This window comes from Perognathus longimembris, chromosome 16 (assembly GCF_023159225.1).
Source record: "Perognathus longimembris pacificus isolate PPM17 chromosome 16, ASM2315922v1, whole genome shotgun sequence".
NCBI lineage: Eukaryota > Metazoa > Chordata > Mammalia > Rodentia > Heteromyidae > Perognathus > Perognathus longimembris.
The window spans coordinates 31,085,570-31,108,019 of NC_063176.1; the positions used below are offsets into that span (position 1 = coordinate 31,085,570).

At 38.4% G+C, this 22,450-nt stretch overlaps 2 protein-coding genes across 3 annotated transcripts in view; one reads left to right on the forward strand and one right to left on the reverse strand.

The window, feature by feature from the left end:
• The window catches only part of Atp10d (ATPase phospholipid transporting 10D (putative)), a 67,799-nt gene extending 61,888 nt beyond the window's left edge, over positions 1-5,911 (reverse strand). Inside the window, exon 1 of one of the 2 annotated variants that reach the window (XM_048364608.1) lies at positions 5,658-5,911. The gene's annotated coding sequence lies outside the window, so the exon portion shown is untranslated. The remainder of the gene's footprint in view (positions 1-5,657) is intronic. The other variant, XM_048364606.1, reaches the window with a different exon arrangement.
• Positions 5,912-11,059: 5,148 nt separating this feature from the next.
• Commd8 (COMM domain containing 8) lies at positions 11,060-21,938 on the forward strand. The gene is made up of 5 exons (XM_048364611.1): positions 11,060-11,191; positions 14,895-15,050; positions 17,912-18,064; positions 19,251-19,406; positions 20,750-21,938. The coding sequence occupies exons 1-5, from the start codon at positions 11,126-11,128 to the stop codon at positions 20,768-20,770; spliced, it is 552 nt and encodes a 183-aa protein (XP_048220568.1). The 5' UTR covers positions 11,060-11,125; the 3' UTR covers positions 20,771-21,938.
• Positions 21,939-22,450: the final 512 nt, after the last annotated feature.

Consider the following 22,450-nt stretch of genomic DNA (forward strand, 5'->3'; position numbering starts at 1 on the left):
CTGTATAGCAAAAAGACAAGGGTTTCATTCCATTTCTAATGGTTTGACTTTGAAGGAAGACAGAGGAATAAAATATGATTATACTACATAGGTATATTACTAAACTAGTTTAACACTAGCAAAAATTATTTTACTGTTTCCAAACATCTATTAAACACAGTTTCTGGGCTGGGAATGTGGCTTAGTGGTAAAGTGCTTGCCTAGCATGCATGAAGCACTGAGTTCCATTCCTCAGCACCACATAAACAGAAAAAGCCAGAAGTGGCACTGTGGCTCAAGTGGTAGAGCACTAGCCTAGAGCAAAAAGAAGCTCAGGGACAGTGCTCAGGCCCTGAGTTCAAGCCCCAGAACTGGCAAAAACAAAACAAAACAAAACAAACAAACAAAAACACTAAAACTAAAAGTATAAATCGTCTGGAAATATACACATAGCAAGTACATTCAAATATTTGTATTAAACTACTTTAGAAACATTCATTAGATGTCAATAGAAGATTTTCATAAGATTTGATATATGAAAATGAAATGTATTTATTTTTGTGCTAGTTCTTGGGTTGAACTCAGGGCCTGGTGCTATCACTGAGATATTTTGCTCAAGGCTAGACTTCTACCACTTAAGCCACAGCCTACTTCCTACTCTATGGTGGTTAACTGGTGATAGAATCTCAAGGACTTTCCTGCTTGGACTAGTTTTGAACCATAATCCTTAGATCTCAGCCTCCTGAGTAGCTAGGATTACACCTGTGAGCCACTAGTGCCTGGCATAACATTTATTTTTAAGTAAATGCTACACTTAACATGACTACAGTATCCACTGATCCATCTGTCAGCAATAGACTAACCATCTTCCTTTCTGCTATCCCTCATTCTCACATGATCTTTCATCTTTACTTAGTTTCAGTCTTAGTGTCAGTACTGCCAAGCTTGTATTGTTTCAAATTCTTACCTTGCTTATATTAAAATCAGATACATCGAATGTATACATTCTACTCCAGTATTTACAGGTTGAAAGTAGGAGATTAGCTTCCCTTGAAATTATCAACTGGAAACCATGAGGTTGTCATTCATGCTGACTATACTCCTAAATTTAAATGAATTGATGATCTAAATGGTCTTCAGGAAACAGAGTGTTAAAGTCCATCTAGAATAACTCAGTGACCTAGGTGCCAGTAGCTTATATCTTTAATCCTAACTCCTTGGGAGGCTGAACTAAGGAAGACAACATCTGAGGCCAGTCTGGGTTGAAAAAAAAAAAATCAAACCAGGCACTGGTGGTTCATGCCTGTAATCCTAGTTACTCAAGTGGCTGAGATCTGAGGATCACAGTTTGAAGTCAGCCAGGGCAGGAAAAGTCCATGAGACTCTTATCTCCCATGAACTACTCAAAAAAGCTGGAGGTGGCTCAAGTGGTAGAGCACTCACCTTGAGCAAAAGAAGTTCAGAGACAGCTAGAAGGCCTAGAATCCAATCCCTGGGACAAACAAAGAAATAAAAATAAATCATATTTTTATAAGTAAGTACTGAAAGGCTTCCATGATCCCAAGTGATACAAAGTCCTGAATCTAGGTATCATCACCTGATACTTCAGATATTAAGTGTCACAAGACAAACTTTACTGTGTATGTTGCCAGGTGTCAGAGCAGAAAAAAAGAAAGGAGTATTAAAATACTTGCAGTAGATAAGCAAGTAAATTCTGAAGTGACTTTAGCACACTGGTAAGCAGTCATTTTGAAACTTGAGCCAGAACAACTTTTTAAAGTTTTACAACATAAACTTTCGAGTGCTAACTTTGCTCACTCAAACCAAGGAAGACAGCTTTAGCACCACATGTCAAACATTGTATGTGTGTGTAAAACATGATAAACACACTGAATTATGGATTGAAAGATAGCCTTTAAAAGATCACTAGGAAGATAAAGGGGAATGAACTAAAATAATTCAATATTAGCATCCAAAAGCAGAAGCTACTGGGTGATTTAAAATGTTAAAAATGTTATACAAGTATTATTTCTCAGTGATTAAAATTACTTTAGCACATGACTTAGTACAAAGGAAGCACAGTGTGCTTATGCTAATTAAGACGCCACAATATACATCTTTAAATATGCATATTAGATAAATACCAATAACTCAATGTCAAACTATAATATTAATAAGAAACTGACCTTCATTGGAATAATAAGATTCAACTATGTTGAAAGCAATATTTAGCAGAAAGAACACCAACTCTGTTAATGGGTTTACAACTGGCTAATTACCATAGCTTTTATCCTCTTATTCTGAGTCTGTTTCCTATCTCACGAAGTCTTCTAAGGGGTTTAACACACTACAAGTGCCTACTAACATCATACATTAATAATGTCTGCTGTGCTCCTGCCACAGGAATGAATTATGATAGATGCTTGAATAACCCTAGAAACAAAACAAATAAAAATCTCTGCCTTGCAGAGTTTACTTTCAAGTGTTTATTTACTTTACCTTGTCCTAGATGCAACTCTGCATAATATGGGGCTCAATAAGAGCCCTAGAAACAAGTAAATAAATAAATAAAATATCAATTCAAATTCAAATTCACAAGAACCTACAAGGATCTAGGAAAAGGAAAGACATGGAAGTGAAAAGGGAGAAGAAGAAAGGCTATTCAGAAGTGAAAACATCTTATGCAAGTCTTGATGTAAATGTCTTGAATCCTGATAAGAGAGATTCATGGATTTTGGAAAGGAGAGTCTGGGAAATCCAACTTTACTATAGTACTTTTGAGTAGTTCATTTGAAGCTGGAGTTTCTAATACAAATTGAGTAGTGATGGGAAATTAAAGTGGAAGTCTACATTAGGACTATACTAAGAGTAAATGTTAAAAAAAAAAAAGTTATATTCAGTTTGGAAGACTTGAATCACTGACCTATTTGAGAAGAGTGTGACATAATGTTGATGCTTAGATTTCTTTGCAACAAGTGTGAAAGATACATTGGAGTGAGGAAAAAAGAGAAGGGACAACTGGGAAAAACTATGTAATAGGCTTCAGAAAACAGTTTACCAATAACCTACAAGAAGCTGGATTGTTAGAAACGTGCAACTCTGAGCACACATCTCTGACAAGAGCAGCACTCACGGCAAAGCTACAACTTGCTAAGAGCTACATTCTTATGCTCCTTTACAGATGAACCTACATCTCCTCTACTGGTTCTACCTCTATCATCTGTTCTAGATTCAGACACTTTTCTACACAAGCAAAGTAGGTATCTTAATTACAAACAATAGCAACTACAAAAATCTTAACTAAAAAGTATCACAGGTAAGTAGAATCTTTGTGATGAAAACACTGGAGAATATCTCTCTTGGAAAAGTTGTTAGTGAAGAAAAAGGATATTATAAATAATATGATCACAGGCTGGGGATATGGCCTAGTGGCAAGAGTGCTTGTCTTGAATACATGAGGCCCTGGGTTCAATTCCCCAGCACCGCATATACAGAAAATGGCCAGAAGTGGTGCTGTGGCTCAAGTGGCAGAATGCTATCCTTGAGCAAAAAAGAAGCCAGGGACAGTGCTCAGACCCTGAGTTCAAGGCCCAGGACTGGCAAAAAAAAAAAAAAAAAAAAAAAATCAAATATAACCTGTTTATATATAGCTATATATTTTATAGTCTCATTAAAGAAAATTAAAGTATTGTAAAATCATGCTAAACAATTGAATACTATGAACAGAAGAAAAAGATTTCACAACATTTAGAACAGTTACAAACTCATTTGTACTTTCCTTTTCATAATCAAAGAAATAAAGATGGTGAAACCATTAAGTTGGTTTTACTCAGTAAATGCAGTTGCATTTATCTCCCTCATTCATAAAAAGGCCGTAAGTGGAATGAGTAGATTTTAGGAAGACAAATTAGAGATTATCAGTATCAGATATTCCAGCAGATGTGACCACAGGAAATGATAAGAAAAAGAAAGGAAAAGGAAAGTAAAAGAAAAAAAAAGGAAAGAAGGAAAAAGAAAGAAGAGAGGGAGGGAAGGAATAAGGAAAGCTGCTTTGCAGCTGTAACTATGAATCAAATATGATAACATCCATTATACAAATCCTTGTTTCTAGAGTTAATAAAGTCTCCTTCAGCACTGACAATCTATTCAATTTATAGAATCCCCAACCAATCTTACTTGTAGTTTTGTTTTAATCCTTCACTGTAAATGATTTATAGCTTAACCAGACAACTAGCAAAACATGAAATGAAGGCTTGAATATATAGAGACATTTATTAACTTTTAAAATTGATTCTTATAAGTATATTTGTCTAACATATAAGCCATGTTCTATACTATTGTCAGATTGTCAACATTTCCCTTCATCTTAATGGCAACAGCAAAATAAATTCCTATTCAACTGTTTGAATACTAAGTATGAAATATACTCAGTTTTCACTACACCAGTTTTTATACATTCTCACATCCTGTTTCAGAGTATTTCAATTCCCCATTTTTTTCCACACAAGTTACTTTTTAGATACTCTGAAACAATGCACACAGAATGCTCTCATTTTAATAAAAGAAACTATGTCAATATAAATCTGTACAATATATTTGTAATGAGAAAAGGAAACAATTCGAAAAAGTTATCTTTTGGAGTGCACTGGATTGGAGGCTCTTGAGCATGAGTTATTCTGCTTGGCAAGTCCACACAGTTGTTTTGTTTTGTTTTGTTAATGATACTTTGCAAAAATGAGACCCAGCCCCGTTTGAAGGTAAGTACTGTAATTCTGGAAAATAGAGAGCTCCTCTCCTCCTTGGTCTATATTTAATCATATAGATGGCATCCTACATACCCGAGCTCATCTGGGTGCACAATTTAAGTATATCCTTCAAAGAAGTGTGTGGTCCCAAGTCTTCAATAAGACTCTAGACGCAAGGAATTTTTAACCAACCCACGTCTCCGGACTGTGCCAGGTAAACGTGACACCTAAAGTTCTTCAAAATTAGTATTTGCGGGAAAGAACCTTAAAGTTTCTTTTTTTCTTCTTCTTTTCTTCTCAGTAGCACTCCTTTCAAAAATTATTTGTGTTTTAGTCCTTGGTTCAGCGATCTTAGGATAATGTTCCAGATTCAGGTATTTTTCTACTCTAGCAAAGTAGGCATCTTATTAGTTACAAACAATAGCAACTACAAAGCTGAAATCTTAACTAAAGGGTATCACACAAATACACTGGCCTTCCTAAAGATTATTTACTGGCTGAAGTAAATCACCAGCCCTTTTTTCCCCTTCTTTCTCACCCTCAGGGATGGGAGTGGGCTGACTGCCAAAACGGCTTCAAGCCTACCGGATTTCACAACGGAATACTGGCACACCACGCTGGGGAGAAGTCGCATGTCCTGGGGGAGAGGGCGGGGGTGAGCCCCGGCGGGTGCGGGATCGACCTTTTTACAAACACCAGCTCTCACAGAAGGTAAAAGGATTTATTTCTGGAAAGCAAGTAACTGCCAGTGGTGTAAAAGCTACTCCATTTTTAAAGGTCCAACCGCAGCCCAGAATCCTAGTGTTGAGGCAGTGCCATCAAACGTAAAGGAGAATGCACGAGGAAGGGGGGAGGGGGAACGGACTGGGGGCGCGTGGTGGAGCCGCAGGCTAGGACTCCAGCACGGGTCCCAGCGTGGAGGCTTACCGGTACCGGTTCCTCCCCGGACACACGGCTCGGCATGATGGTCACGCCTCTCGAAGGGGCCAGCACAGAGCCTTGCACAAATCTAAACAGTTGAGGGGCGAGTTCTATTTCCGATCTGTATTTGGAAAAGAAACAAAAACAAAAAAAAACAAATCCACTTCTAAGATCCCAAACTCAGTTTCCAGAGCCGGCGTCCCAGCCTGGACCAGGGCCTATTTCGAACTCTCCATCCCCCCTCCCCCTCTCTCTTCCTCCTCCTTCCTCTCCCCGCCCTTCCCTAGGCTTCCGCGCAGAGCCAATCACCGACCGCCCCGCCTCCAATGACGTAACCATGGGTGGAGCCTAGCTGCGGCCCGGCTTCCAGCTCCAGCTGTGGAGCACAGCTGCCTGCCTGTGTGGAGCAGACTTCCCAGTGACCCAGAGCCCAATCAGTCCGCATTCGGACGCGCACCTTGACAGCCAACTGCTGTCCTTGTTATTCTTGTTTTAGCGGTCTAGATGTTCAACAATTCACCCATTTACCTAGACTTAGAGGACAAAGGTTAAAGCTAACCATTCAATTATAGTTTTGTAGGTAGAAAAAAATTGAAAGAGAAAAAATAACCCACAGTTCTGACTTGTCCTTTTTCTCATTCCTTCTATGCTTTCTATGCCTGAATTCATACGCTTGGCAGGGTCTGTTTACTTAAAACACTTAAAAATATATTTTTACTCGTTAATACATTATAACAACCCATCTGGTCTGTCAAAACTTTTAACCAGCTTTAGGCTTTGTGCTAGAAGGAGTCCTTAGAAAACAGAACTTTCAGAACAGTTCAGGGGAGAATCTAAGTGGATGTTTTGTCCCACTTAAGCAAATAGAAGTGAAATAATAACTTCTAACGTCCTATTTTGTCCCTGTACCTTCCCTTGTCTCAAATGTTTCTTGAAGATATAGCAAAAATGAAATGATGCTACAAATGTCAGAGAGTGAACCCTTGCTAGAAAAGGCCAAGGGAACTAGTTGGAAAGCTTGAAAACTTTCCTAAACCAAGAGAGGCCAAACAAGTTTTTGCACCTACTGAGAAAGTATGTATGCCAGGTGGAGAGAAACAAGGTCTGGGTGTGTCTTTCTATGATGTCTGATCAAGGAAGTGTTTGGCAGCCAAGGGCAAATCTCTACAGCTTAGTCAACTCGAGGATAAAGCCTTAGTATATAACATATTGTCACTTTACATAGCCTCTGAAATTCCTCTTCCTAGTAGAAATTTTGACAGTCAGTCCTGTGTCTTTCATTTGATTGAAAAGGAAACCACGTTTCTATTATTCTTCTGAGGAGAGCCAGTGGCTGGTGTCTCATGCCTGTAATCCTAGCTACTCTGGAAGCTGAGATCTGAAGATCATAGGTTTAAGCCAGCCCTGGCAGGAAAGTTTGTGTAGTTTTTACCTCCAATTAATCAACAAAAGCGAGAAGTGGAGCTGTGGCTTACGCATGGTAGAACATTAGCCTTGAGCAAAAAAGCTTTGGGTCACCACCTAGGCTCTGAGTTAAAGCTCTGTGTGTGTGTGTGTGTGTGTGTGTGTGTGTGTGTGTGTGTACAGAACCTTAGGACCTGACCAGAATGGCCTAAAAAACCTGGAAATGTATCTCTTAACAAGTGAAAATTAAAGGTGCTGGAGGATTTAGGATGTCATTAAGAGTTTCAGAAGGGCTACATAGATAGTACATTTCATTTGTTTGTAAATTTCTTAACATAAAGCTTTTTATATTTAAAAAACATTTCAGAAGCTAAGAGAAGTATCTGTCGATTCACTTCGACCAGCTGACTTGTGTGGACTAGTCCTTCAAGACCTCTAGCTACAACCAATTACCCCTCTATTTCCTCTTACTCTTGAATTCTTATTTTTTTATACTCCTGGCAATAGGAAGACAAGTTTAAGTACAGCTCTGTTTCCTGGTTGGTTATCTTTTAATAAATTGCTTTGTTTCGCAAGAATCTAGTGCTATAATGTTGGATTCTATGCATCTAGAAGCAACCCATTATTGGATATCAAAGGCAGATGAAAGTACTTGCTTAAGAACATTTTCTTCTTGGCCCAGAATTCTGCTCTGAGTTATATAGATCACAACACTTAATTCTTCTCTCTTTCCACTCCTGCATTTCTATGTAATTTCTCTGTGTTTCTGTTTATTTCTATCCTTTCTTTTAGGTAAGGAATTTTGTTTCTCTCTAAAGTTAACATTCTTACCTATCAGCTTTTCTACTATTCCAGGGCTTTGTTTCCAGGAGATAAATCATGACTGAGGGTCATGATTTGAAGCCCTTTGGGCAGCAAAGTCTGAGAGACTCTCATCTCTAATAAGCCACCAAAAAAGGCAGAAGTGGAACTGTGATTCAAGTGGTAGAGTACTAGCCTTTATTACAAATGCTCAGGGACAGAGCCCAGGCCTTGAGTTCAAGCCCTAAGATTGGCATAAATATATCTAGATATCTATAGATAGATGTATCTAGATAGATAGATAAACTATAGATAGATAATTATAGAGTTAGAGAGAGATTGAGAAGTATATGTAGAAATGACCTATTGGAAAAGTAGAGGAGAGGCCTCCAACAAAACTGGGCTTCTACTTTCAGAGGGAAATTATGGTCAGACCTACGATATAACATACCAATCTCAAAGGAATGGGTAGTCTAGACACTACTGTGCAAAAGCAAGGGAACAAAGACATGAAAAGCACTGACAGTGTGTGTGGAAAAGAAGGGATGAAACCAAGAGTCTGTGCAAGGTCAAATCTCTCTGCTATAATAAGAAAAAAAGAGAGTTCTGCCAGTAATTAGGTTGAAGAGCCTTCATTAGGAATGTTACTGCTTGACAGTAAGTGGGGTAGTAAGGGTGTGTTAAACTATTCATATGACCCTGACCTGGGCTATATACGACTGGAGTACAAGTTGATAGATCTGTGTGGTAAATGATGTGTGACTTAAACAGTGATAGGAAGAGGCATATTTTGTTAATTTAGGTGTTTCATTGAGTGTAGTGTAAGTATCCATATAGAATGTAATGACATTTCTGTCATCTACTGGGTAAAATGTCAAATCTTTTTCTTAATAGATATGGCTGATCAAGTAGCTCCATTATGCATATTTTTATTATGGTAGTAGGTAGTATTGCAATAGAATGTAAGAATGACCATGGGCAGGCACACAGTGGAATTTCAAAAGTGCTAGTGACATTCCATTCTTTCCTAAGCTCAAGTGGGTGTGTTCTTATTCATAGTTCTCCTGAGAAGTGGAATTAACAGGAAGCAGGAGAGACAGAGAGCAGAGAGAAAAGAGGAGAGAAACTGGCTCACACTCATAAGGCTGTTATATACAAAATACTTAGAGTAGATTAGCATGTAGAGACCCAGAAAACATTAATATGGGAATTCAAGTTAAAAGCCAAGTCTGCTGGAAGAATTCTCCATGTTGATGTTATAGTCAGTGCTTAGCCATGCCCTCTGTTGACTTTGTCTTTGCAGAACCTCAACTCCCTAAGAAGAAATTGGCTTAGGTGCCTTCCAAGGTTAGTTTGGTTTCTAACACTATAATTACCTGACCCAGTTCTTGTCTCTTCCTGCTCTGCTCTATAATTTAGCAACAGTATCAGAAAGGCTATCTTTGAAAATTCTGCCTCCTTCAATGTGGATCTGATTATTCCTCCCAATATTATATACATTTGCTTTGAATTATTTTGATCTATAGATCTACTTATTTGAGGTTATCTATTAAAAACATTATATTTTACTGATTTTTTTAGTGCTAGGAAGCATGTTTGCTCCACTTAATTGCTCAAGGCTAGTGTTCTAGCAGTTCACAACACTTCCAGTCTTGCTTTTTGATGGGTATTTTGGAGATGCAGTCTCTCAGACTTTTCTGCTTGGGCTTGCTTTGAACCTCCATTCTCCATGTCTCAGTTTCCAGAATAACCAAGATTAAGGAAGAGTATGTACCACCAGAACTGGGCTTGATGTTGCATTTTATTATCTGTGTTTTTGGTTTGTATGAGTCTTTCCAAACACATCACTATGCTCATCCATTTCTACCTATGGGTATTTAATCTATGTTCTGAATCCTGCTTTTCCTACCAGAAGGTCTCTGATCCCCTGATAGTGATGCCCTCTTCTTCTGAACTTCTGACAATATATGATACTTGCTCATATTTTACTTTTGGTTTGGGAACTTAACTGATCTAGAAAACTACAAAGAACACATAAGGGACATGGGGCAGTAGTGTTCACAAGCTGAATTGTGGGGACATGGTTTCTCTTTTGTATACACTTAGTAAACCATACCAAACCTCACTTTAAATTGCTAGATTACGGGACTAGGAATGTGATTTAGTGGTATAGTGCTTGCCTAGCATGCATGAAGCCCTGGGTTTGATTCCTCAACACCACATAAACAGAAAAAGCCAGAAGTGGCGCTGTGGCTCAAGTGGTAGAGTGCTAGCCTTGAGCAAAAAAGGAAGCCAGGGACAGTGCTCAAGCCCTGAGTTCAAGCTTCAGGACTGGCAAAAAAAAAAATTCTAGATTAAATGGTGTGCCAACAATAAAGCTATTTTCAAAATATAAAGCATCAGCTGGATGCTGGTGGTTCATGCCTGTAATCCTAGGTACTCAGGAGGCAGAGATCTGAGGATTGTGGTTCAAAGCCAGCCCTGGCTTTGAGACTTTTATCTCCAATTAGCCACTAAAGAAACTGGAAGGGGCACTGTGGCTCAGAGTGGTAAAGCACTAGTCTTGAGCAAAAGAGCTCAGGGACAGCACCAGGCTCCTGAGTTCAAGCCCCATGACTGACAAAAAAAAAAAAAAAATGCTCTACCACTTGAACCATAGCACCATTTCTGGCTTTTTCTGTTTATGTGATACTGAGGAATCAAACCCAGGGCTTCAGGTATGCTAGGCAAGCACTCTACCACTAAGCCACATTCCCAGCCCCATCTGACAATTCTTATGACCTCTCAGATCACATTTGTTGTTTGCACCTGAGGATGAAAACTGTGCCTTCTACTCCTGTTAGAATAATCTCTATAAGGAACCGTACAGTAAACCATTATTTTATCTTCTAAATCAGGATGCTTCAGTAGGAGAGACTTATTAAAACTCTGGGACTACTGCTCCTGGATTATCCTAATACAGCATATGGTGACTCTGGCTCTTATTTGGAGGTTTCTAGAGAGTGAAGAGAAAGTTCGGTAGAAGCCTGAAGGAGCCACAAGCTATCTTCAGACATTGGTGAATCTACCTTCACAGGGAACAGCAAAAGGGTGTGTAGAAAACATCCCACCAAACTAGAAAACATCTTACAGAAGCAGTGCTGTTCTTTGCGCAAACTCACTAAGACTTCGGAGTCCATCCCATAAGCCCCGCCCACCACGTAGTCACGTGGTTAAGGCTGGCCTAGGTGGAGGCGCTGGATTCATCACGTGACTTGGACGAGGCTACACGCAGGATGGAGCCGGAAGACGGGATGGCCTTGTCGCTGCTGCGGAAGCTACCTGCAGAGTGGGGCTTGCCGGTGAGGGGCCGCGGGCTGGCCGGCATGGTGGGCGCGACCGAGGGTTTCCCTGGGACGGGGTGAGGAAGGTGCAGTGCCAGCTCGGGGCTGGGGATGCCCCGTAGGCACCCGAGCTTGGCCTGGCGTCTGGAGCTTTGCCTGCAGCCGAGACAGAGCGGGCGGCTCTCCCTGCCTGCGTCCGGGTTCCCGGGACCCCTCGCGGCACGGGAGAGGCGCCACCGGGTCTGCGAGCGCGTGGCATGGGGTCGGGGGCTGCAGCGTCCTTGCCACGTGCAGTACCCAAAACCTACTGGGGGTCCCCAGGTGACCTAGGTCAGAGCCGACCCATAACCTCTGAAGGCGGCAGGAAATCGACTTGGTAAGCGCTGTCGGGGAGCAAACTGCGCGACTGACTCCACGTAGCCTTTCTACGTTGCCCTCCGGAGCGTCCTGGGGAGGGTGAGCAGGAGCATCCGGAGAGATTGGATCCACGAGCCCGGTTTTCATGGAAGGCTAGCGCCGGAAGGGCCCTGCGAGGTTACAGACTGTGTGCTATGACGACTGGGGCAACATGTGGCCAGGTGGAGCATCTTAAAAGTCTGGGTTGGAGTCTTCCTTTCCCCACTGTTCCATGTACAGAGGGAAATGGCTTCACACACTGCCAGGATGGCACGTTAGCTCTTTGCCTTGGGGAGTCCAGGTTGGAGTACGGTGCCCAACTCTCTGCACACAGTAAGGGGCGAAGATGAAATGTCACAGAGGCCTGTTGACTGAGCCTTCCTCTGCCTCTTCCTCACCCTGCTTTCCTTCTTACCTACTTTTCAAGAAAGGCCGAGAGCCTTTTCTACCATAGGTGTTGTTGATGACTGCTGAGTCTCTGGGTCCAGTTCCTTTCTCTTCCCTGACATCCAGGACTCTGCCCCCAAATGACCTCACATTGCTTGGGTCCATACCTGAGCTTCTCCTCCAACTCCTATTTTTGCTTGGTGGCATACTACCCTTACTTGTTCACTGGATTTGAAATTTTGGGGTTTTGTCCACAGCCCCTCCTTGTCACTTCTCTTTTACTCTGTATGTGTGTGATGTGTGTGTGTAAGTATATATGTTCTGGAGATTGAACAATAGAGCAAAGCAAGTGCTCTCTTGCTTGGGACACTGCCCAGGTGTTTTGCTTTTTAATTTATTTTTTAGATGAGGCCTCAAGCTTTAGTCTCAGAGAGCCTGAGCCTTCCTACTTCTGCCTCCTTAGCCTGGAATAAAGGACAGCACCACTGCACCTTTCTTTTATATGTGTACCTATGTACATACTATGATGTTAGAGTTTGAACGTAGGACTTTGTGCATGCTGGGCAAGCAGTTTACCACTTAGCTACATCCCTCTGGCATATAACGTCGTTTATTAGATACTTCTTGTGTCTGCTAGGGCTTGAATTCAGTTGTTCTCTTGCTGGACTTTTTCACTTGCAGCTGGTACTCTACCACTTGAGCCATACCTTTAGTTCCCCTTTTACCTCCATTTTGAATGTCCTGAATATTTTAGTTCCTTATGGTCTTTTGGATGTAAACTGAAGATAGGTCCCTTATTCTCACTCTTCTTTTTTTTTTGGGGGGGGGGGCAGTCCTGGGGCTTGGAGCCTGAGCACTGTCCCTGGCTTCTTCCCGCTCAAGGCGCTTAACACTCTGCCACTTGAGCCACAGTGCCACCTCTGGCTGTTTTCTGTATATGTGGTGCTGGGGAATTGAACCCAGGGCCTCATGTATAGAAGCAAGCACTCTTCCCACTAGGCCATATCCCCAGCCCCATTCTCACTCTTCTTTTATCTCTCAATCTGTAGGTAAATATATGGAAATCTATGCTTCTTTATTAATATGTGCCTTTCACTGATACACTACAGCTCCTTTATGTTAGGGTCTTATTCTCAGCTTATTTATCTATAAAATGGGAATAATCCCAGTACTTGATAGAGTTATATTGAATATCTGTATAGTGTTTTTTTCAAAGTTAGGAGTTCATGAAAGCATTCACATTTATGGATGAATAAATGGTTTCGAAAAGGTAGCATCTTTTTGAGTTCTACATTTTGCTTTAGTATGGGAGGATAAGGGATAAAATAGAATGTAGGAAAGTTTCAGTGTATTTAAAATGAGTATGTTGGTTGATAGAAGGTTCATAAAAATTATCTTTTATTATGCATTTGCCACTGTGTGAAAGTGGAAGTCATATGTGTGGTATTGGGGAAAGCACAGTTGCTTAAAATGAAGTGGAATATAACCCAGGGGATAAGAAGAGTTGGAGGACTTCTCATTAAAACGTTGTTTTCTAGTTATTTGGATATACCAATATCTCATGGAAAGATATTTAATGAATCCTAATCTAGAATGGTTCTGGTGTAGTAGTTTTCAAAAAATGTGTTGGAAGTTTGCATCTAGGAGTACTGGTACGAATAAAACATTTTCAGATAATGTGGAAGAATGCTGAAATATCCCTTATGCCTGTCAAAGATAGGCACATAATATTTGATTACTTGAAGTCAGAGTATGTCAGTCTGATTTATCTATTTTAAAAGATGAACTGACTTTTGAGGGAATTATATAGATTTGTTTCCTATTTCAAAAAATATTCAGCGAACAGACTTTGTTTATTTTATTGGTTTCCTCTGGAAAATATTTAATGTTTCTTTGTCTCCAAACTAGGCATTATGCTAGATACTTGTCTGCCCTATAATTTATTTGCCATGTACTGAAATGGTTAAGGGTCTAGATGTTTCTGTTTTCCTTTTGGTGTTCTTTTTTCCTTTAATGAATTTAGCATTTCCATGATTAAACAAAACGAGTAGGAATGTTTAAATACTTGTACATTCCAGGAATGCAACAAATGATTTGCTCTTGTTCTTATGTAACTCATACAATGTTGTAAGGGGATTCCCATTGTACATTGAGGAAACAAGAAACCCAGAGAACATTTAAAGAAAATGGAAAGTGGTAGAGCACTAGCCTTGAGCTGAAGAGCTCAGGGATAGCACCCAGGCCCAGAGTTCAAGCCCTACAACTGAAAAAAAAAGCTGAGCATTGGTGTCTCATGCCTGTAATTTAGGGGCTGGGAATATGGCCTAGTGGTAGAGTGCTTGCCTCGCATACATGAAGCCCTGGGTTCGATTCCCCAGCACCACATATACAGAAAAAGTGGCTCTGTGGCTCAAGTGGTAGAGTACTAGCCATGAGCAAAAAGAAGCCAGGGACAGTACAGTGCTCAGGCCTTAAGTCCAAGCCCCAGGACTGGCAAAAAAAAAAAAAAAGAAAGAAAAGAAAAGAAAAGAAAAGAGAAATGGAAAGTAGGATAAAACAAAGGAATGTAGAAGAGGACAAGAGCAGTACTGAGGACTTTTTTGGAGGGGAGCAAAGTAAGTAAAACAGAAGGTTGTAAAAATGGAGGCAATGCAAAATGTACTTTACAGAGTTGCAGTGAAAGACTGATGTAAACATCATACCCTCTGTCGGGTTATTATATATAGATATCCTGTCACAGATCCTGAGTTGAAACCATCTTCCTATCAGAAATGTTGGAACAAAACAGTTGTATATTAAATTTCTGAAGGTGGACACATTACTGGAAAACATGGTAATTTTATGGAGCTCTAGTTAATAAGCATCTTAAAATTTTTTGTTACACCTCTGTTGTATAAATTTTCTTATGTGTACATATTTATGTCTTTTTTCTCTGTAGTTTCTTCACAAAGTAATTGATGGCATCTGTGGCCGAGCTTATCCGCTTTACCAGGATTATCATAGCGTCTGGAGTTCAGCAGAATGGACACTTGTTCTAGAAGAAGTTACCAAGTTTTTCAAAGTTGTAGTTGGTAAAAGTTTATCTGATGAAGAGGTAAGTTTACTCCAGATATGTACACCTAATAATTAATACTTAGACTTTTCAAAAGTTAGAATTTAGATACTCTTAAATACAAAGAACATTGTTGGATTCCAGGAAGTACTATGTATATAATACATGACAACTAAAATGTAATTGTGAGTGGAAAATGGTACTGTGAAATTATTTTTCCCTGTTTTTTTTTTTTTAATTGTTGCCCTTATGCTAGAGCTTGAACTTGAGGCCCATACTGCCTCTTACTACTCTGCCCCCTCTCCTCAACTCCTCTCCAACTTCCTTCCCCTCTTCCCCAGCTGTGAGCTTTCCACTTGAGCCACAGTTCCATTTCCGGCTTTTGTTGTTTTTGCTGATTAGTTGGAGATTGCATAGACTTTCTTGTCCAGACTGGCACACAGATTTCAGACTCTTCTGGCATGAGCCACAGGTGCCTAGTAACTCTCTAAATTGTAAAACATTTATTGCTTATAGGAAGTTATGTAACTGTTTATTAGTTATATAACTGATATCTATATTCCTGTGACTGTGATTTGTTAACATTTTATTTTATTTTTATTTCTTTTTATTGTAAAGGTAATGTACAGAGGGAGTACATTTCTATAAGTCAGGTAATGATTATATTTCTATCTGAATAGTGTCACCTCTTCCCTCTTTTTCTCTCAGCTTTTCCCTCCTGACCGCCCCCCCCAAGTTGTATAGTTCATTTTCAACATAGTGTCAAGTGAGTATCACTGCTGCATTTATTCACTCACCATTTTTATGCTCCTTCTTGCCCTCCTCAAAAGAGATAAACTTACATATAAGACAAAAGGTACAGAAAACAAAAACAGTGATAAAGGAGAAAATAAAGGACAAAAAGCAAAAATAAGAAAAAAAACCTCATTTCTATTTCTTGGAGTTCATTTTGATAAATTTATCATTTTATATGAACGATTGAGCCTTTGTGATCTTCTAAGAATATCTTCCTTTGGTCTCACTGTGTGTATGTCTAGAGCCTATATAATTTATCATGTACAAGTAATTACACATTTGTTAGCTTTTCATTTTTTGTAAAAAAAAATTTAAAAAGTAAAAATGCCTCCTGTGTGTTAGACAAATGGTGGACATTGAGTTTCATTAATTTTTTTTTCTGAACTAGTTTCTCTCCTCAGTTGTTAAATGACCATTTTTTAAATTTTTCATCTAGGCTTGAGTTGTCAGAATAAATCTTACTTCATCATGTAGTGTTACCTTTTTCATGTATCACTTAGTTTGACACATCAATATTTAGTCTAAGATAGTTGCATCTGTAATGGAGTGATTTTTCTTTTCAATGATGTCCTCATCAAGGTATATTAGCTGTCCTTCTGGCCTCAAAGAGTAAACTTGAGAAGTTTGTTTTTTCTTCTTTATCTGTTCTCTGAAAGAATTTAGACAACGTTGGTTTTCTTTTCTTTTTTCTGAATAATTACCTATTTATTGTCAAAGTGATGTACAGAGGGGTTACAGTTTCATACGTAAGGCAGTGAGTACATTTCTTGTACAATTTGTTACCTCCTCCCTCATTTCCCCCCTTTTCTCTCCCCCTCCCCCTTTTCCTTTCCCCCAGTAAGTTGTTCAGTTGGTTTGCACCAAACGGTTTTGTAAGTATTGCTTTTGGAATTGTTTGCTAGTCCTGGGCTTTGGACTCAGGGCCTGAGCACTGTCCCTGGTTTCCTTTTGCTCAAGGCTAGGACTCTGCCACTTGAGCCACAGCGCCACTTCTGGCCGTTTTCTGTATATGTGGTGCTGGGGAATCGATCCCAGGGCCTCATGTATACGAGGCAAGCTCTCTTGCCACTAGGCCATATCTGTGGGTTTTTTTTTTTAACCCTTGTCTCTCGATTTTGATAACCCCTTTCCCTTCCTTAGTTCTAATACAAGTATATACAGTATCCAGGGTACTCAGAAGAGATACAGTGATAGCACAGGGACAGCCACAGGAAGGGGATACAAGAGGATCATCAACAACAACAAAAAAAGCTACGGTTTCACATGGCATGTTGAAAGTAATTACAACAGTGATATAACACTTGTTTCCATAACATGGAGTTCATTTCACTTAGCATCATCTTATGTATGGCATTGGTTTTCTTTCTTTGTTCAGTTTAGTATTGAGTTGCTTAATTTTTCAAATACTTGGACTTTTTTCTGATTTAATTAGACAGTAGTAAAAATATGAGCAGTATTTTTCATTCCTTTGCTACATAGCTCAATATATGCATATTTTGGTGAACCTTCATACACATTCAAAATACTGTGTGTTCTACAGGTGTTGAGTATTCTGTATATCAAATAGGGAAAATAGATAGTGCTTTTAATTTCTTCTATAACATACTATTTTTATGTTACTCTCCATTGTTGAGAGTTATGTTGTTAAGATCTCTAATGATGAACATAGACTTACTTATTTCTCTTTCTAGAGCTGCTGCATTTTGTTTTATATGTTTTTACGAAACTTAGGCATAGTCATAAGGTAGTCATGGTTCTGTTGAAAGGCCTTTGGCCTCCTTTTTCTATTTCTTGTATATTTGTGGCTTTAAGGGAAACATTTTGTGACATGTTATTGAAGGTCTTCATGCTCTCCAAGTGTGTTCACATTCATGTGGCATGGCCTTGTCAGCTAGCCTCACCCCCTCTCTTTTTTCTTTTTTAGCTTTCCTTTTGTAGAATTTTATTAAAACCTTTTTTGTTCATTGATTACTTGTGTTCAAGTTTTCTTTTCATAGTGATTGAGGTGTTTCTTTTCTTTTGACTATCATTTTAAAGATACATGAAAAGAGAATGGATTTATACTGTTTTAAATCAGTTATTTCTAACCACTTATTTTACTTTTATAGGTACTTCAGCAGTTGAATCAGTTAAATTTATTTCACCAAGAAGCTATCATGAAATGCTTGAAGAGTAGGAAAGATGAACTCAAGCAGGCTCTGTTAGGAGAAATAGTTGGTATTTCATCTGCTCAGCTACAGGATTTTGATTGGCAGTTAAAGGTGAGAACCTATTTATGCCTGTGTATGTTTTTGTATCATAGGTAAAATATTTATTTTTTAATAACATGTACCTAAGTTTTCTGTTGGGTATACAAGTAGAAGAGAGACACTATCATCTGTGAGAAATTTAGTTGCTTCAGTTTGTCAAAGTATAGTGGAGTTAATATTTATTGTCTATGTTTTGCTTGTAGAGATCTCTAATAGATACTCTTTTATTTCATTTCATTAGTTTAGTATTCTTTTGAGTTTTGGCTACCAAACTTAAGACACATTTAAACAAATTAGAACCCAAATAGAAAAGAATGACCAGGAATTTAGTCATGAAATTTCTTTGAAACACATGAGACCATGTGCTTGGGAAAGGTAAAACCTAGTAGAAACATGACTGTTATGTTCAAAGTTTCTTGGGTAGGAAAATAGATGTTTGTTCAATACCTGCAGAGACTTAAGACGAGGGTGAAGGTATAAAAGTTATAATCAGGTGGGTTTGAATTGAACCCTTCTTGAAGTAGGGACTCCTTGGTGGTAGTCAAGCATAGGCTGACGAACCACTTAGTAGAAGTATTGAAGAGAATCATCCATAAACTAGACCAGTTTGGAGGCAGTACTCTCAAATTGCAGGCATTATGAGTCCTGTTTGGGGTTGAAAGCATGAAGAGCTCTAGGGGAGGATTTGGTTCTGAAGTGCCACAGGGAGATCCTTTGGTTACTACTTAGGGAATGTGTCTCTACCATTGCACAAGTAGTTTTTTTAAGGGTAGCACTCCAGACAAAGGTTATGTGGAGTGAGGTCATGGGAAAAATCAGCTCTCCCATGTCATCTTCAGGGAAGCTATGCTGCTTTACTTTTAAAAAAAAAATGAAGTGATAGTACTATAAATATTAGATTCTTTCAGTATCTTTGGTATCTTCGGTAGCTGGACAGACTCAGGTCTTGATATTTGTTTCTGCCATGAAACTGCTGACTGTTCCTTTTTTCCTCCATACTTTGTCTTTTACATTCACTTCCCTTTCTGTTTCTTCCCTTTGGACATGTATCTTTTTGACACTGGTTTATTTTTTCTGCTTTTCTCAGTGTTTGACAGGGAAACATTACTTCTTAAGAAATGCATGGTTACTAAACTCGAATGCTTATTTAATTAGGTCTCTTCTATTTACTAAGTACTATTTTTAAAATTTCAAACAGCTTGCACTTTCTAGTGACAAGATTGCTACATTACAAATGCCACTTTTAAGCCTTCATCTAGATATTAAAGAAAATGGTGAAGTAAAACCATATTCTGTTGAAATGAGTAAAGAAGAGCTCCAAAATCTAATCACTTCCTTGGAAGCAGCTAATAAGGTATTTATGTTCATTTTATTATATAGTTTTAATGTCTTTTAAGTTTTGATTAATACCTTCAGGGCAATAAAAGAAAAGCATATACATTCTTTCTAATATTTTAATTTCTCTGATGCTTAATGTCAGGCCCAGAAAAATACTTTGTTGATATGATTTGATATTTTGTTTTAGATATTGAATTTTAACATCTAATGTTCAATTACTTGGTTTGAAGCATAATTTATTAGGTAGTCATTTTCAAAAGGATAATCCTGATATGCTAACAGTTTTATTTTATTTCAGTGCTTATTAGTAATAAAATAGGGGTTGAAGGCATGACTTAGTTGATAGTGCACTAGCCAGTGAGTGATAACATCAGGTACTGAGTTCTTGTTCTGGTCTCAAATCTAGTAAAAAAAAAAATAAATAAATAATTTATATATATATATATATTTAAACTTTACGATCATGAAATTAGTAGATTCCAAATCCTTTTTCTGATTTAAAATAAAGTTCTGATTCTGAAAAAAGGGTGTCTTTCTGAATGGACAGGTAAGAGAGAAAGTTTGGACAAGTAGGACAATGTTTGCTTTTGTAATGTTCTAAATACAGTCAATAAAATATGACTTTAGTTGTGACACAATTAGATTGAGACAAGATAGAACTGGTGAATGTTTAAAACTGTCCCAGTTAAAAAGCTGGGTATAAATAACAGTAAACACTCCTGTTGTTTAGTAAATTTGGAAAATAATTTTTAAGCAGTAAATACTGTTACTGTGAGGGTGAAATACAAATAATTATCTTAGTCAGGTGCCACTGCCTTACTCCTATAATCCTGGCTACTCAGGAGGCTGAGATCTTAGGATCGTGGTTCAAAGCCAGCTGAGGCAGCCAAGTTCGAGTGAGACTCTCATCTCCAATTAACCACTCAAAAACTGGAAGCAGAGCTGTGGGTCAAATTGTTAGAGTGCTATCTTTGAGCAGAAGAGCTCAGGCACAACACCCAGGCCCAGGCCCCACAACCTGCAAAAAAAAAAAAAAAAAGTATCTTTATGATATACTTACATTCTAAAAGCACTGATGAACATTAGCTAAGATGCCTTAATGGTTGGTCTGAAGGACAGGTGATGTGAGCCTGGCTTCCCTTTGGATGGGACTCAGTATGTAAAGTTTATTTGGAGAGTCTGGCATGATGCTGAATAACCTGAGACACAAATCTAGTTGGGTAAGTGCCAGCACTTACTGTGTTTGCTAATCATCTTCTCCAGAGTTTTTTGTTTTTTTTTTTAAGCATTTCACTTAGCATATTGTACCATCATTCTGGTGTAATCTGATATCTGTCTTTCTCTAATATGTGTTTTCAGGTGGTCATGCAGTTGAAATAGCTGGGAATTATAGATACCAACATGCTCAGATATTATTGCTACCAAGGATAAGACAGAGTGAAGACTGTGTTCAAAGATCCTGCCATGGTTGACTGCTCTCCCAGCCTTAGAGCATAACAGTGCTGATTCGACAAGATAATCTATCACCATCCCTAAAGAACAGGAAATTACATGGTTGATAGGAAATGCAAAAACTGAAAGATGAAAAGCTATAATAACAGTTTATATTTTCTGATCATTTTATCTCCATTTACTAAATTTGTGGGAAATCTTTGTAGATAGTCTAATTGAAAGCTAAAACTAGGTCCTAAAGTAATGTAAACATAGAAAGCACAAATATACTTGAATATTGCTTATATAATTATGTGAATAGCAGAGACGTATTATGATAATTAATTTGTGATATTTTAAAAAGTAACTTTTTTAAAGAAGGTATAAGCTGCATATATAACTCAGGAGATCTTTCTCATATTACAAAAAAAGGTTATAAAATATAAAGTTTTGTAGAGAAGAACTGTCAAACATTAATAAGGAAAAAAAAATTCTCAATTTGTGTGAAGTGGGAAAATGAAAATGACATTGTTCCTTCTGCCAGTTTCATGTCTGATTGGAAGACTACAATGCCATTGTATAGTGTGTATGTTATTACACAAATGTCAGATAAGACTACAGGACCATTTTTGTTACAAATTCTTAATATTGAGCCTTATGCTTTCAAATGTTAAAAACATTGAAAAACCATTTTTAACCTCAGCTAACAAAAACAAACATTCTGAACAGATAAAAACGTCATGCTTTATGTTTATGATTGATTTATTTCAAATGGCTTCCCATTTAACTCAGTAGTTAGTAATGCATAATTAAGCAATGCCTTCCAAGGGTAAGCTTTATAACTCATCTAAAGCTTGAGCCTGCTCTTTGAGGTGTCTAGAGCAGTCATGCTATTCTCATCATACACGTGAGAGAAGTCAGACTGAATATCTGAGTGTGATCCAGACAGTTCTACTCACAAGGTGTCTACAATACTACTGGGTTATGACCCATTTGTTCTAAGTTGTAATTAGAAAAGGAGCTCAGGCCAGAATGTTTTTCAATGTACAGCTTTCTTCATGAAAAGATTTTGGTAATGAAAAGTTTATTAACTGAAGTAAACAGCATGCTTAGTGTTGATTGTTGTGTAAAACCCTTGGGTCATAACACTTGCAGATCAGTCTTTTGAGTAGCACTGATCTAGAAATCTTGTCTCAGTTGCTGCCTTCTATCCTGAATCATCTTTGTTCTTTCATTGTTCAGTTAGCCACAGCAGCAATGTTATAATCTAATTGACATACTAGACTTTTTTTACTGAGTGTTGATGTACGGATACTTGGGATTCTTCATTTACTTAATAGTCTTGAGTTTTGGGAGTTGGTTATATATCCTAGTATAAGACCTTTAGATAGAAGCCTTGTGGAGATGCCTATGAATTGTCTATTCTTTTTTCTCCTGTTAAAAAAAACACAAAAAATTAAAAAATGTATTAGATTTAGGGCTGGGAATATGGCCTAGTTAGTAGAGTGCTTGGCTTGCATACATGAAGCCCTGGGTTATCTTCCTGAGCACCACGTACATAGAAAAAGCCAAAAGTGGTGCTGTGGTTCGAGTGGTAGAATGCTAATTTTGAGCAAATAGAAGCTAGGG